The sequence below is a fragment of the Hyla sarda genome, chromosome 1 (assembly GCF_029499605.1).
Source record: "Hyla sarda isolate aHylSar1 chromosome 1, aHylSar1.hap1, whole genome shotgun sequence".
Lineage (NCBI taxonomy): Eukaryota > Metazoa > Chordata > Amphibia > Anura > Hylidae > Hyla > Hyla sarda.
In genome coordinates this window covers 198,586,222-198,602,821 of record NC_079189.1, presented here as the reverse complement: position 1 = coordinate 198,602,821, position 16,600 = coordinate 198,586,222, and the positions used below count along the sequence as shown (strand labels likewise).

General features: G+C 45.0%; 1 protein-coding gene across 4 annotated transcripts in view; it reads left to right on the top strand.

The window, feature by feature from the left end:
- Window positions 1–16,600, top strand: part of RAP1GDS1 (Rap1 GTPase-GDP dissociation stimulator 1) — a 146,884-nt gene that overhangs the window by 42,094 nt on the left and 88,190 nt on the right. For all 4 annotated transcript variants that reach the window (XM_056567128.1, XM_056567117.1, XM_056567146.1 and 1 more), the window contains exon 2: window positions 11,439–11,546. In XM_056567128.1, coding sequence (XP_056423103.1) covers window positions 11,439–11,546 — 108 coding nt within the window. The remainder of the gene's footprint in view (window positions 1–11,438; window positions 11,547–16,600) is intronic.

Sequence of the window (16,600 nt, the reverse complement as noted above, 5' to 3'; positions counted from 1 at the left end):
ACACTGAAACCTCTCTAAAAGACCATAACTTTGAGTATGCTAGCCCCTTATCTGGATCAAATGTAGCTACCATACAGCATGCATAGTAGGATTCTCAAAGAGGTTTAACTGTAGTATAAAATTGAAGCTTGAGAGGGAGCATTACAGTGTGTACTTTGCAGAGTTCCATCATGATGCTCTTTTTCTTATTTTTTTTTTTTTTACAGCAAAGGGTGCGTAGACATTTTTCCTGCTAGAAGGTAAACATTTTTTCTACTAGTTTTATTAGCTTTTTAGTTCGTTCCAGAAGAACACCGACATCAACAGCATTTAACGTGTTATTAAGCCTGGCCTGTATTGTCTTGCATTTAGTTTGTCAAAATAAAATAATAATAATAATAAATGCTCCCCTCAACATCTGAGAACATTTGCCAGTTTTGTATGTTGGAGGCATTTAGAATTCGCTCTGACTGCCTTTTCAAAAGCGGCTTGAGATCACTTGAGAAAAGTATTGTACTTGGTGGCCTCACTTTTCTTCGATGGTCTATGGACTAGCATATTAAGTAGTTGGATATGGCCAACTAAGAACAAGCACACGTTTTGCAGAAGAGTAAAGAACAGGAAAGCGTGTTTTGGATGGTACAATTGGCAGTAGATTTCTGGTAATTCTGATGTTTGTGGACAGGCATATACAAGAGAATGGATCTGTTCAAGCTGCCTGTGCTGACGCATCTTCCCTGTCACAACACTTCCTTATAATAAAAGTATACAGTATGTGCAGTTTCTTTTATATACAGGTGCCAGTTTACTGAAGGCAGTCTGTTCATTGATTTTCATGAAGAGCCATTGTCACAAAGTATCTGCCAGTCTTTACGTTTTGGTAATGTTTATTTCTTTTTAATAAAGAGAGAGACATTGATTTATTCATAGGAAAGTCTTCAATATAAATCTGAAGTGGTTCAATCCTTGATTTTAATCTTGGTATGCTTAAACGTTTTTCTTGTGCATCTGGATTTTCTGACATAATTTCTCCAATTTTAATATATATTGTGGCTTTTGGGAAAAAAATTGCAAAGCCACTGTGAGTCCCATTATATCATATCTGAAAGACTTGATGTGAAATATATATCTGCTGCCACTTCTAGCATAACAATAGGTTATTGTTATTTTACGCTTGGAAGACTTTGCTATTGAATTGGAAGCCCCCTCCCCCAAAGTACCCTTTGTTGATCAATGGGCGCATTTAATTGAGGCTGGTATTAAAACGTACAGAGTAACGTGGGAAACCAGAGGAAAGTCTGAAGTTTTTACCACATACAGTGGGGATCAAAAGTTTGGGCACCCCAGGTAAACATTTGTATTAATGTGCATAAAGAAGCCAAGGAAAGATGGAAAAATCTCCAAAAGGCATCAAATTACAGATTAGACATTCTTATAATATGCCATCAAAAGTTAGATTTTATTTCCATCATTTACACTTTCAAAAGAACAGAAAATAAAAAAAATGGCATCTGCAAAAGTTTGGGCACCCTGGAGAGTTAATATCTTGTACTGCCCCCTTTGGCAAGTATCACAACTTGTAAACGCTTTTTGTAGCCAGCCAAGAGTCTTTCAATTCTTGTTTGAGGTATCTTTGCCCATTCTTCCTTACAAAAGTCTTCCAGTTCTTTGAGATTTCTGGGCTGTCTGTCACACACTGCTCTTTTAAGTTCTATTCATAGATTTTCAATTATGTTGAGGTCAGGAGATTGTGAAGGCCATGGCAAAACCTTCAGTTTATGCCTCTTGATGTAATCCCCCGTGGATTTTGAGGTGTGTTTAGGATTATTATCCATTTGTAGAAGCCACCCTCTCGTTAACTTCAGCTTTTTCACAGATGGCATCAAGTTAGCATCCAATATTTACTGAAATTTTATTGAATCCATTTTTCCTTCTACTCTTGAGATGTTCCCTGTGCCACTGGCTGCAATACAACCCCAAAGCATGATTGATCCACCCCCATGCTTAACAGTTGGACAGAGGTTCTTTTCATTAAATTCTTTCTCCCCCCCCCCCCCTTTTCCAAACGTACCTTTGCTCATTCCGGCCAAAAAGTTCAATTTTAACCTCATCGGTTCACAGAACTTGTTTCCAAAATGCATCAGACTTGTCTATATGTTCATTTGCAAAGTTCAAATGCTGGTTTTTGTTGTGAGGACGTAGAAGAGGTTTTCTTCTGATGACTCTTCCATGAAGACCATATTTGTACAAGTATCTCTTTATAGTGGAATAGTGTACCACAACTCCAGTGTCTGACAGATCTTTCTGGAGGTATTGTGCAGTCAAACGTGGGGTTTGAATTGTTTTTCTCAGAATCCTGTAAGCTGTTCTGTCTGATATTTTTCTTGGTCTTCCAGATCTTGCTTTTAACTTCCACTGTTCCTGATGACTGCCATTTCTTAAATACATTCAGAACAGAGGATATTGACATCTGAAACCATTTTGCTATCTTCTTATAGCCTTCTCCAGCTTTGTGAGCGTCAACTATTTTCAGTTTCAGATTTCTAGACAACTGCTTAGAAGAACCCATGGTGCTGATTGTTGGGGCAAGGTCAGATGAGTCTGGGCATTTAAAACCTTTGAGATTGACATCACCTGGTCTTCCCAGATGATGATTGAGAACAATCCATGACACTGACAGGTCTCAGCTTTGCAAAGGGGGTAGTGCATAGTATAAATTCTGCAGGGTGCCCAAACATTTTTTTGTTTTCTATTATTTAGAAAGTTTACATGATGGAAATAAAATCTAACTTTTGTTGACAAATTATAAGAATGTCTAATCTGTAATTTGATGCCTTTTGGAGATTTTTCCATCTTTCCTTGGCTTCTTTATGCACATTAATATTTTTTTTTTACCTGGGGTGCCCAAACTTTTCATCCCCCACTGTACAGGAACTTTGGTTAAAGGGGTACTCCGCTGCTCAGTGTTTGGAACAAACTGTTCCGAAAGCTGGAAACTGCGCCGGGAGCTCGTGATTTCATAGCCTCGCCCCCTCATGACATCATGCCCCCCCCCCAATGCAAGTCTATGGGAGGGGGCGTGACATCCGTCATGCCCCCTCCCATAAACTTGCATTGAGGCCCTCTCGTCGTGATGTCATGAGTGGGCAGGGCTATGATGTCACGAGCTCCCGAATCCAGCGTTCGGAACAGTTTGTTCCAAACGCTGAGCAGCGGAGTACGCCTTTAAGTGCAAATTTGGCAAAAGCTTTAATTCCAGCGCAAGATGACGTTGTGAATGCGGTGTGATTGTGGCGTGTATGTGTTTGGGAGCATTCAATGCCTTATTGTGCCCTCACTCTCCGTATTGTGATACTGGCTCATATTGTTAGGATACCTGCTCTTGTCCTTACAAAATGTTTGTACCTGACTGTCTCCTAGCCCATATTCTATCTTTTTGTTTTCTGTATTATGTTTGTTTATAAATGCAAGTTCAAAAATAAACACTTAAAAAAATACAATGAAAATAAAGTCACTAAAACCACAATGAAACCAAAGCAGACCCTGTTATATATCAGGGGACCATTGTGTGCTGTTGGAAGCCATTGTACGATAAATCTGGCACACAGTTGTGGCCTCTGTCATGAAAGGAAGCTTCGCTATAGATGTGAACAGAGTCTTACTTTTATTTGTACCCACACAATAACATCAGTAATGTTCTTCTGACTCGTTGAGAGCTTTGCCAGCAATACTCCCACTGGATCCGGTGATCGTTGGTGCTCTCATGACCGTGTATAACCTATGCCAGCAGAGACCCTGTTTGTGCGATGAAATCCTTAGAGCATAAATTAAAGTGAATCAATACGTCCATGTTTCCGCGTTCTCTCTTGAAGTAGTTTTTTTAAGGGCGGCATGGATTGTGACCTGAGAAAGAAATTTACAGCTCTTAGTACGTTGATATACATTTTTATTTACATGTTGTCATTAATAAGTAGGAGGTGCATCAGTCACGTTTCTCCACAGACTGGTAGCAAACTACAGAACAATTACCTTATCATGTTTTGGTCCCAGCAGACAGTTTGTTGTGTCTCCACAGGTTTTAAGTAGGGTGTTGGCATAACAACCAGGCACTTAGCCGACCTAATGGATAAGTATGAGTTCACCTGTGTGCACAAAAGGAATTTTCAGCATTTTCTTTGTTGAAAAAAATAACCGCTTAGTTCTCTTTAAAGTTGGAAATAAAGGCAGACTTGTGAAACGAATGCATTATTATTAGTAAAAAAGAATACTGCCATTGCCCCGGAGTAAATATCCTCCTTTATACTTGTTAGTATGTGTGTTTACATGGGCAGAATCATCTCTGTAAAAAAAACTTTAAAGCCACATGGAACCTGCTATGTGGGTACTTATTCTGATGGTGTGTTTTTTTTTCCCCAGCACATATTTTGAACATTCCCATTTGAAATAAATGCTTTATTTTGTTTTTAACCCCTTAAGGACCACGGGTCCTTTTCCTCATCACCTTCTAAAAATCATAACGCTTTCAATGTTGCACCTACAGACTCATGAGGGATTATTTTTTGCGCCACCAATCATTTCACCACAAAATTTACGGCGAACCCAATAAAAAAATGTTTTTGGGGCAAAATTGGGGAAAAAACTGCCATTTTGTAACTTTTGGGGCTTCCGATTCTACGCAGTGCACTTTAATTAACCTTATATTTTTATTGTTTGGACATTTACGCACGCGGCGATACCAAATGTTTATTTTAATTATGTTTATATATTTTTTTTAATGGAATTTGAGAAAAGGGGGGTGATTTAAACTTTTAATAAGGAAGAGGTTAATGTGTGTGTTTTTTAACTTTTTTTTTTTTTTTACACTTTTAGTACCCTCAGGGGACTTTGGGGAGGAATCATTTGATTCCTCATACAGATCAATGTGGTTCCATAGAACCACATTGATCTGTGTGGTCTGCGCTCGATTGATAAAGCCTGCCAGGCTTTATCATTCACAGCGCAGCAGCCGACACAGGAGGAGAGGTAAGCCCTCTGGCTACCTCAGAAGTGGATCGCTGTGGGGGGGGGGGCAGTCCACCGCACTGGACCACCAGGGAGCAGTTAAAGGTACCTTTTAGATGCCGCTGTCACCTTTTAAAGGGTTAGTAGCCGGTCGCGGCGATCCCTTGAGTCGGGAGCCTGCGCCATACCCCGATAACGGAACAAGGACACAGTTAAAAAAAAATTCCCCCTCTCCCCCCCCCCCCCCCCCCCCCCCCCTTTGGTAAAAGTTACACGGTTTTTGCCCATATGAACATGCCCTTAGATGTATTTGAGTCCACCAGTAAATAGATCTGTCACAGTAGTTTGGACTTATAAATGTGAGCCTTGATACCACTGTTAAAAGTGCCTTAATCCAGTTACATTGTTCAGTTATTGCTCCTTTGGTGTCTGAATCAGTTAGGCTAGGTTTAGACTACGGAATCTCCGGGCAGAAAATTTCCGTCGCCGCTAGGACTGAGCGGACACTGCAGTCTCCAATAGACTGCAATGTGTTCCGCGCGGAATTGCAGGCGGAAATTCCGTAGTCTGAACCTAGCCTTAAAAGAATGTTTTGAAGCTGTACACCATTGTAAAAAAATGGCTAGACTACATAAATAATTGGCCCATATTGCTTGTTTTCTATAGCCGTCAAAGAAGGGCGCACAAAAGCTAGTACAAAGAAATAAAGCAAAGCAGTAGCCTGCTAATACCAGGAAGATCACTTTACAGCATGCCTTGGAGAATAAAGGAAGTCTGTCACCACTTTCATGCTGCCTGAGTCATTGGGGTGGACCTTGGTGGCTTCTCCCCATTCTACCAGCCTTGAGCGATAGATCTCTTCCTGCTTTGTTAAAGGGAGAGATCCATTGACCAAAGCTAGTGAGGTAGGGAGAAGCCACCAGATTTTGCCCTGATGACATGTGGTTCAGGCAGCATGAATGTGATGACAGGTTTCTTTCAAAAGCTGTAATCTGTCTGGAGGCTATGGGGATCTGCTGCATTTCTGCTCTAGTTTTTGTAGCTTTTCCTTGGGTGATACATAAAGATATGCCTTCCAGAATCAGAGGTATAACATGGAGCTCTGTACCTCCCTAAAAAGCTACTTATTCACCAAAATTGGCTACTTCCTCACTGGCTTAGGGCATGTTCACACAAAGGAATTTACTTGAATAACTCTGCTCGCTTATTACACTCAAATTGTGCCTTCTATCAAAGCTCCATTGACTTTAATGATATTTCCACCGCTCTGTTCACACTCAGAATGCTGAATTCCATTCTGCGAGAAGATTGAACATGTTCATTCTTCTGGCGGAATCCACGAGTAAAAGCCCATTGAAGTGCATAGGACTTTATTTTTCCTGACAAAATGAATTTGGAGCAGAATTTTCACTCTGTATTTTTAAAGGAGAATTGAGAGCTAGCCCATGGGTAATTATAGTATTGATCCAAATTTTCTCTTAAAAATTCTGTGTCAAATTCTGTGCCAATTCTGCTCCAAGAAGAAGATAGCAGATTTCAAAAATTTTATGACCGAAATAATTCCTTGTGAATCCTTTGCTGATGTGAACTTTCCCTAATACATTTTAGAGAAAATTCAGACATTCCTGCCAATTTTGGCGGCACTGGCCTAATGTTTGTGTTTGGGAGCCTTCAGTTAAGTGTTCATGTTTATGGGGCCCATCGGGAAAGAAGGCTCTTATGTTTATGTGTAGCCCACCTCAAGTGTTAATGCATTCTTTATAAGGTTACAGAAGGGGCATACTGCATTTCTTAAGATCACAAGTGAATGCATCACAGGCTGATTGAACAGGAAAACATTGTGTGTGTTTTTTCCTATTGTCTGCCATCCGATCTAATCTATTGTGCATTAATCTGATGGATGAGTTTGACGCCCAAGAGCATGAGCCCTTGAGGTCCTCTAACAGCCATGTTTTAGCAATCTGATTTTTCAGTAAATGAACATCAACTCTTATCTGCAGAGTCTGCAGTGTTAGGAGAGGTTGTTCAGAATGAATAAATACAATTCACACTCCTGAATGTGTTTGTTTATAGATAAAAGCATTCTACTGTGATAATCCAAGTCCTGATGAATTTGATCACACCCGTTTCTATACTGTTAAAGTGACAGACTTGTGCAGGTGAATCTTCTCTATTTATTATCATGCTAAAACCATATGTGGTATGGCAAAAAGGGAAATAATACATGTTTATTGTTAACATTGAAAAAAAAAAAAGACTATGCTAAACCAGTACATATTTGTATTTGGTTGATCCAAGAACAAAGGCACAGCTTTCTTTTAGGTCTTTCTTTTAAGCCTCATGACTAGATCACTTCTATTGTTACATGCCTGATTATCATGATGAGTCATGGTCTTTCCATTTGTAATTTATTTTGTTAGTTAGTTACTCTATTTGTTTTAATAGGTTTGTGTTTGAATTACAAATCCGTATTTAAAGTGTACCTGTCGTTTGAAAAAAGTTTTTATATAATGTAGACAATATCATTATGGCCAACATTTATCATAGTCTTTAGACTGTTTTTTGTGTCTAGAAAAGGCGCATAAAAGGCGCAAGCAGGGTTTATTTGCGCCTTTTTTGCGCCTTTTGGTTTACACATTTCTGCTGATTTTGAGTTGCAATCCACTGATTTTGGCAATATACATGATATGGAAGGGTTTTTTGATCTGCACCTTTTTGTGAAAAGGTGCAAAAAAGGCGCAAAGCCACTGAAAAGTATCTAAAACTACACCAGCACAGACGTAGCTTAGCTTTTTGGTGTATGTGAAGAGAGAATTTTCAGAAAATGTGACCTGCACAAAATTTATCAAATGCTCTGTGACCATTTAATAAATTTGGTGCTCCTACACATTACCAGCACACAAAAAAAGGTGTAGAAAAATGTTTCACTTACATGTCCCTACTTGTCCTCAGTGCGCAGAGCCCTGCTTGTCCTCAGTGTGCAGAGCCCTGCTTGTCCTCAGTGTGCAGAGCCCTGCTTGTCCTCAGTGTGCAGAGCCCTGCTTGTCCTCAGTGTGCAGAGCCCTGCTTGTCCTCAGTGTGCAGAGCCCTGCTTGTCCTCAGTGTGCAGAGCCCTGCTTGTCCTCAGTGTGCAGGGCCCTGCTTGTCCTCAGTGTGCAGGGCCCTGCTTGTCCTCAGTGTGCAGGGCCCTGCTTGTCCTCAGTGTGCAGGGCCCTGCTTGTCCTCAGTGTGCAGGGCCCTGCTTGTCCTCAGTGTGCAGGGCCCTGCTTGTCCTCAGTGTGCAGGGCCCTGCTTGTCCTCAGTGTGCAGGGCCCTGCTTGTCCTCAGTGTGCAGGGCCCTGCTTGTCCTCAGTGTGCAGGGCCCTGCTTGTCCTCAGTGTGCAGGGCCCTGCTTGTCCTCAGTGTGCAGGGCCCTGCTTGTCCTCAGTGTGCAGGGCCCTGCTTGTCCTCAGTGTGCAGGGCCCTGCTTGTCCTCAGTGTGCAGGGCCCTGCTTGTCCTCAGTGTGCAGGGCCCTGCTTGTCCTCAGTGTGCAGGGCCCTGCTTGTCCTCAGTGTGCAGGGCCCTGCTTGTCCTCAGTGTGCAGGGCCCTGCTTGTCCTCAGTGTGCAGGGCCCTGCTTGTCCTCAGTGTGCAGGGCCCTGCTTGTCCTCAGTGCGCAGGGCCCTGCTTGTCCTCAGTGCGCAGGGCCCTGCTTGTCCTCAGTGTACAGAGCCCTGCTTGTTCACACACACGTCCTGTATTTTGTCTCTGCTCAGAGACCCAGCTGCAGGGACAAGACATGATTTATTCACCAAAAGTTTACACATTTCTAACCAATGTATATTACAAATCTACATATTATTATTATCTACATTGTATAAAAAGTTTTTGCATTTCTGGCCTCACGCTCCTGGTGCTGTCGCAGACTCAGAGGGATATTTTAGATAAACCCATTACATTTGAAGAATTGGAGGGTGCATTGGGGGCATTGCCCTCTGAGAAATTGCCGGGAGTTGACGGAGTCCCTAATGAATACCTTAAACAATTTCAGGAAGTTTTATTGCCCAGGTTGCTAGAGGTTATGCGGGCGGCGGCGAAGGGTGAGAGCCTGCCACGGTCTGTTAGAAGCCATTATAGTACTGCTGTTGAAGCCCGGTAAGGACCCGCACCTTGCGGGCTCTTACAGGCCAATTTCACTGTTATGCTCTGATGTGAAACTGCTGGCGAAAGTCTTAGCCAACCGTCTCTTGGGGGTTATTACTACCTTGATTCATGGGGACCAGACGGGGTTTATGCCCGGGAAATTAACAGCTGATAATACATAATACCTAACATTAATACCTAATGTCCCTGAATTGTGCTCCCTGCCAGATGTTACCTTTTTGGTCTCTCATGGGGTTCTGTATCTTTCCGAGGTGTATGATGGGCTGACATTGAAGTCATTTGCTCGGCTACAGGAAGATTTTAATTTACCACATTCTTTTTTTTTTTTTACCGTTACCTGAAGTTGAGACATACTTTGGATACACAGACTTGAGCTTGTGACTTGACTGCCGGCTCCTCTGTGGTGGTGAATGCTCTGTTCACTCAGGTTTCCACTAAGGGGGTGATATCGGCATTGTATAGGGAATTGCTGTCCTCATATCATGAGGCTTATCCCTTGACGGCTAAAGTTAGATGGGAAGTGGATGTGGGTCCCTTATCGGGTGAGCAATGGACGCAGATTTAAATATGACCCCGCAGCTTGCCGTATCGGAGGCTCATCTGGTGTCCCAAATTTTTCTATTGCATCGAGTGTATCGTACTCCTGCTTTCCTGCATAAGAGCGGGGTGCGGCCGGACTCCTGTTGCCCCTGATGCTCCTTGCCTGACGCCCATTTGCTCCATGTGATGTGGGACTGTGCTCCACTTACACGGTTCTGGATAGACGTAGGGCAATTGATTAGAAAAGTGTATTGCTGCCTGTTTGACTTATCTCCCTTGACGTGTATCTTAGGTTACTTGGATGGGTTGGATGAAGATGGTGGACCCTGTATTAAGGATCGACCGATATAGATTTTTTAGGGCCGATACCGATAATATGTGAACTTTGAGGCCGATAGCCGATAACTTATACTGATATTCCGGTATAAATTATCGGCTATTTCCACCCTATCGCGCTTGAAATCAATGAATTGCAGGGGCTTTTGCGGGGCCAAAGACAGCCGCCGCCGCCGCCCGCTTCTCTCCCCCTGCCTGTCCTAGGGTCCTCCCTAGTCCAACCACCACCACCACCGTCGCTGCCCCATTGCCTCCCCCATCCCCGGTTTTATAAATACCTGTTCCCGGGGTCTGCACTACTTCTGGCTGCGGTGGCGTCCTGCGCTGTCACTGTACGCACTGAAGGTGATGTCGCGTTTAGGGCGTCACTCGTCATTGCGCAGCGCACAGCAATAGTGCAGGACGCCACAGGAGCCAGTTGTAGCGCAGACCCCGGGAACAGGTAATTATAAAACCGGGGATGGGGGAAGTAATGGGGTTGCGGCGGTCTCAGGGCGCGGCAGGAGGCGTGGCATTATCGGCAAGGTAATTGCCGATACCGATAATGTAAAAAATCGTGAATATCGGCCGATAATATCGGCCAAACCGATAATTGGCCGATCCCTACTCTGTATAGGTATTTGTAGAATTTTGTACCAGGCTCGTAAATTGATTGCACTACACTGGTTGAGAGCTACCCCTCCTACTATCTCTGAGCTCATTACTAATTGAATCATATCATCAGATTGGAGAAGCCATACGTAAATTTGAACTCCTCTGGGGTCCCTGGATTGATACTCCTGGTCTGCCATCCACGTACTTACACAGGACTCCTGTGGAGGTGCTGGAGGGGGGTTTGGGAGGGTCTACTCGCTAATACGTTCTGTTGCTTTGATTTTTTTCCTTTTTGTTCCTTCTCATTTTTTGAATGTAGCGCTTTGTTCTGTGGTTTGTCAGCTGGCCTCTTCTATGTGGGTTGTCTATGCAATTGTTATCTGCCTGCACTGTTCGTATGTGTATACCACTTTTCCAATTGTACTTGTTTATATGTACCATACTATTGGAGATTAATTCTGTTTTTTTCATTAGGATATATTTTCTGCCATATTCCTACTCCATGTGTGTGGACGGTGGTCTGGTGCTGTCCTACTGTTTTCTCTGTAATGCTACTTCAGATCTGTTTTGGGGGAAGGACACGGGACATGGGGGGAGGCAGTTTTTGTGTGGGAGGGATGGGTGGAGGGTTGGGAGTTCTGTGTTATTTTTTTTTGTATGTTCTTTTTTTTTATGCTAAAATGTTCAATAAAAATTTCTGATTTAAAAAAAAGTTTTTGCAATTGAGAGGTTCACTTTAATCACTATCTAACTTTGGATTGGAAGCTTTAAGTAATTGTGCAAACTTCTTAAAATTTTTTCCAGATTTTATTTTATTTTTTAATCTTTTAATGCTTATATTGCAGATAATTTAAGTGACACTTTGGAGAAATTGAAGCTAACTGGATCTGACTGCACGTCTGACAAGTTAGACGGATGTTTGGATTGTCTGCTCCAGGCACTTGGTCAGAACAGTAAGTGCCCAAATCATCTTCTCATTAATTACATGGTAGCGAATGGGACCAAACTGATTTGTCTCTGATGCTCTTCAAATATACCTGATGGAAGTCAGGCATATATGGTTTGCAGGAGAGATGGGAATCTTCAGGGAAGAAATACATTATGAAATGTTAAGGAGTAATAAATCACACTCTCAGAGACGCCGGTTTCAGGGGTAACAGAGTCTGATTGAATATAAAGTAGTGCATCATAAATATCAAGGCATCCTCAACACAGATCAGTGACAATTTTTTTTTTGTCATTTTAAATATTTGCGTGAAAACAAAAGTAATCTTTTATGACAGCACTTGAATGTGTAGACCAACCTAGTTTAGATTTGTTAACTGAAAAGTTATGTCTTTATGTGGCTGATAAAGCGGATGTTGGGTGCTGCAAGCCCTTATTGGTATACCCCTGCACCCTGTACGCCCTCTCTCCCTGTACTGTATCCACAACCCATTTGTTTGGATTGAGTAATGCTTGATCCACTGCTGAATGAGTGCTATGTCTTCTTTTCTTCTATATACCTTGGAAGTACAATGTTTCTTCATTTCATGATATTTTGAGCACCCCCTTGGATAAAAAGATGCTGTTATTGTTATAGTTGCTGTATTGCTTGTTTTGGAGGAGCAGTGCCTGGTTCAAGTACCTCTTCTGCGCCTGACAATTTTTAAAGATCCTTTCCACACTATGTAGTCCATTGCTGTGTGCTTTATGCTCTTTACTCTGCGGTCTGCTCTTGCTCTGCTATTTTTGTAGCATTGCTTTTACTGCAAAGCCTGTATGTGTTACGCCGAGCGCTCCGGGTCCCCGCTCCTCCCCGGAGCGCTCGCTTCACTCTCTCCGCTGCAGCGCTCCGGTCACGTCCTCTGACCCGGGGCGCTGCGATCCCGCTGCCAGCCGGGATGCGATTCGCGATGCGGGTAGCGCCCGCTCGCGATGCGCACCCCGGCTCCCCTACCTGACTCGCTCCCCGTCTGTTCTGTCCCGGCGCGCGCGGCCCCGCTCCCTAGGGCGCGCGCGCGCCGGGTCTCTGCGATTTAAAGGGCCACTGCGCCGCTGATTGGCGCAGTGGTTCCAATTAGGGTAATCACCTGTGCACTTCCCTATATTACCTCACTTCCCTTGCACTCCCTTGCCGGATCTTGTTGCCTTAGTGCCAGTGAAAGCGTTCCTTGTGTGTTCCTAGCCTGTGTTCCAGACCTTCTGCCGTTGCCCCTGACTACGATCCTTGCTGCCTGCCCCGACCTTCTGCTACGTCCGACCTTGCTTCTGCCTACTCCCTTGTACCGCGCCTATCTTCAGCAGCCAGAGAGGTGAGCCGTTGCTAGTGGATACGACCTGGTCACTACCGCCGCAGCAAGACCATCCCGCTTTGCGGCGGGCTCTGGTGAAAACCAGTAGTGGCTTAGAACCGGTCCACTAGCACGGTCCACGCCAATCCCTCTCTGGCACAGAGGATCCACTACCTGCCAGCCGGCATCGTGACAGTAGATCCGGCCATGGATCCCGCTGAAGTTCCTCTGCCAGTTGTCGCTGACCTCACCACGGTGGTCGCCCAGCAGTCACAACAGATAGCGCAACAAGGCCAACAGCTGTCTCAACTGACCCTTATGCTACAACAGTTACTACCACAGCTTCAGCAGTCATCTCCTCCGCCAGCTCCTGCACCTCCTCCGCAGCGAGTGGCCGCTCCTGGTCTACGCCTATCCTTGCCGGATAAATTTGATGGGGACTCTAAGTTTTGCCGTGGCTTTCTTTCCCAATGTTCCCTGCATCTGGAGATGATGTCGGACCTGTTTCCCACTGAAAGGTCTAAGGTGGCTTTCGTAGTCAGCCTTCTGTCCGGAAAAGCCCTGTCATGGGCCACACCGCTCTGGGACCGCAATGACCCCGTCACTGCCTCTGTACACTCCTTCTTCTCGGAAATCCGAAGTGTCTTTGAGGAACCTGCCCGAGCCTCTTCTGCTGAGACTGCCCTGTTGAACCTGGTCCAGGGTAATTCTTCCGTTGGCGAGTATGCCGTACAATTCCGTACTCTTGCTTCAGAATTGTCCTGGAATAATGAGGCCCTCTGCACGACCTTCAAAAAAGGCCTATCCAGCAACATTAAAGATGTTCTGGCCGCACGAGAAATTCCTGCTAATCTACATGAACTTATTCACCTAGCCACTCGCATTGACATGCGTTTTTCCGAAAGGCGTCAGGAACTCCGCCAAGATATGGACTCTGTTCGCACGAGGCGTTTCTCCTCCTCGGCTCCTCTCTCCTCTGGTCCCCTGCAATCTGTTCTTGTGCCTTCCGCCGTGGAGGCTATGCAGGTCGACCGGTCTCGCCTGACACCTCAAGAGAGGACACGACGCCGTATGGAGAACCTCTGCCTGTACTGTGCTAGTACCGAACACTTCCTGAGGGATTGTCCTATCCGTCCTCCCCGCCTGGAAAGACGTACGCTGACTCCGCACAAAGGTGAGACAGTCCTTGATGTCTACTCTGCTTCTCCACGTCTTACAGTGCCTGTGCGGATGTCTGCCTCTGCCTTCTCCTTCCCTGCTGTGGCCTTCTTGGACTCTGGATCTGCAGGAAATTTTATTTTGGCCTCTCTCGTCAACAGGTTCAACATCCCGGTGACCAGTCTCGCCAGACCCCTCTACATCAATTGTGTAAATAATGAAAGATTGGACTGTACCATACGTTTCCGCACGGAGCCCCTTCTTATGAGCATCGGATCTCATCATGAGAGGATTGAACTTTTGGTCCTCCCCAATTGCACCTCAGAAATTCTCCTTGGACTTCCCTGGCTTCAACTTCATTCCCCAACCCTGGATTGGTCCACTGGGGAGATCAAGAGTTGGGGGTCCTCTTGTTCCAAGAACTGTCTAAAACCGGTTCCCAGTAACCCTTGCCGTAACTCTGTGGTTCCTCCAGTAACCGGTCTCCCTAAGGCCTATATGGACTTCGCGGATGTTTTCTGCAAAAAACAAGCTGAGACTCTACCTCCTCACAGGCCTTATGATTGCCCTATCGACCTCCTCCCGGGCACTACTCCACCCCGGGGCAGAATTTATCCTCTCTCTGCCCCAGAGACTCTTGCCATGTCCGAATACGTCCAGGAGAATCTAAAAAAGGGCTTTATCCGTAAATCCTCCTCTCCTGCCGGAGCCGGATTTTTCTTTGTGTCCAAAAAAGATGGCTCCCTACGTCCTTGCATTGACTACCGCGGTCTTAATAAAATCACGGTTAAGAACCGCTACCCCTTACCCCTCATCTCTGAACTCTTTGATCGCCTCCAAGGTGCCCACATCTTCACTAAATTGGACTTAAGAGGCGCCTATAACCTCATCCGCATCAGAGAGGGGGACGAGTGGAAAACGGCATTTAACACCAGAGATGGACACTTTGAGTATCTGGTCATGCCCTTTGGACTGTGCAATGCCCCTGCCGTCTTCCAAGACTTTGTCAATGAAATTTTTCGTGATCTGTTATACTCCTGTGTTGTTGTATATCTGGACGATATCCTAATTTTTTCTGCCAATCTAGAAGAACACCGCCAGCATGTCCGTATGGTTCTTCAGAGACTTCGTGACAACCAACTCTATGCCAAAGTTGAGAAATGTCTGTTTGAATGCCAATCTCTTCCTTTTCTAGGATATTTGGTCTCTGGCCAGGGACTACAGATGGATCCAGACAAACTCTCTGCCGTCTTAGATTGGCCACGCCCCTCCGGACTCCGTGCTATCCAACGCTTTTTGGGGTTCGCCAATTATTACAGGCAATTTATTCCACATTTTTCTACCATTGTGGCTCCTATCGTGGCTTTAACCAAAAAAAATGCTGATCCCAAGTCCTGGCCTCCTCAAGCAGAAGACGCCTTTAAACGACTCAAGTCTGCCTTTTCTTCGGCTCCCGTGCTCTCCAGACCTGACCCTTCCAAACCCTTCCTATTGGAGGTTGATGCCTCCTCAGTGGGAGCTGGAGCTGTTCTTCTACAAAAAAATTCTTCCGGGCATGCTGTCACTTGTGGTTTTTTCTCTAGGACCTTCTCTCCAGCGGAGAGGAACTACTCCATCGGGGATCGAGAGCTTCTAGCCATTAAATTAGCACTTGAGGAATGGAGGCATCTGCTGGAGGGATCAAGATTTCCTGTTATTATCTACACCGACCACAAGAACCTCTCCTACCTCCAGTCTGCCCAACGGCTGAATCCTCGCCAGGCCCGGTGGTCTCTGTTCTTTGCCCGATTTAATTTTGAGATTCACTTTCGTCCTGCCGATAAGAACATTAGGGCCGATGCTCTCTCTCGTTCCTCGGATGCCTCAGAAGTTGATCTCCCTCCGCAACACATCATTCCACCTGACTGCCTGATCTCCACTTCTCCTGCCTCCATCAGGCAGACTCCTCCAGGAAAGACCTTTGTTTCTCCACGCCAACGCCTCGGAATCCTCAAATGGGGTCACTCCTCCCATCTCGCAGGTCATGCGGGCATCAAGAAATCTGTGCAACTCATCTCCCGCTTCTATTGGTGGCCGACTCTGGAGACGGATGTTGGGGACTTTGTGCGAGCCTGCACTATCTGTGCCCGGGATAAGACTCCTCGCCAGAAGCCCGCTGGTTTTCTTCATCCTCTGCCTGTCCCCGAACAGCCTTGGTCTCTGATTGGTATGGATTTTATTACTGATTTACCCCCTTCCCGTGGCAACACTGTTATTTGGGTGGTCGTTGATCGATTCTCCAAAATGGCACATTTCATCCCTCTTCCTGGTCTTCCTTCTGCGCCTCAGTTGGCTAAACAATTTTTTGTACACATTTTTCGTCTTCACGGGTTGCCTACGCAGATTGTCTCGGATAGAGGTGTCCAATTCGTGTCTAAATTCTGGAGGGCTCTCTGTAAACAACTCAAGATTAAATTAAATTTTTCCTCTGCATATCATCCCCAGTCCAATGGACAAGTAGAAAGAATTAACCAGATCTTGGGTGATTATTTGCGACATTTTGTTTCCTCCCGCCAGGATGACTGGGCAGATCTCCT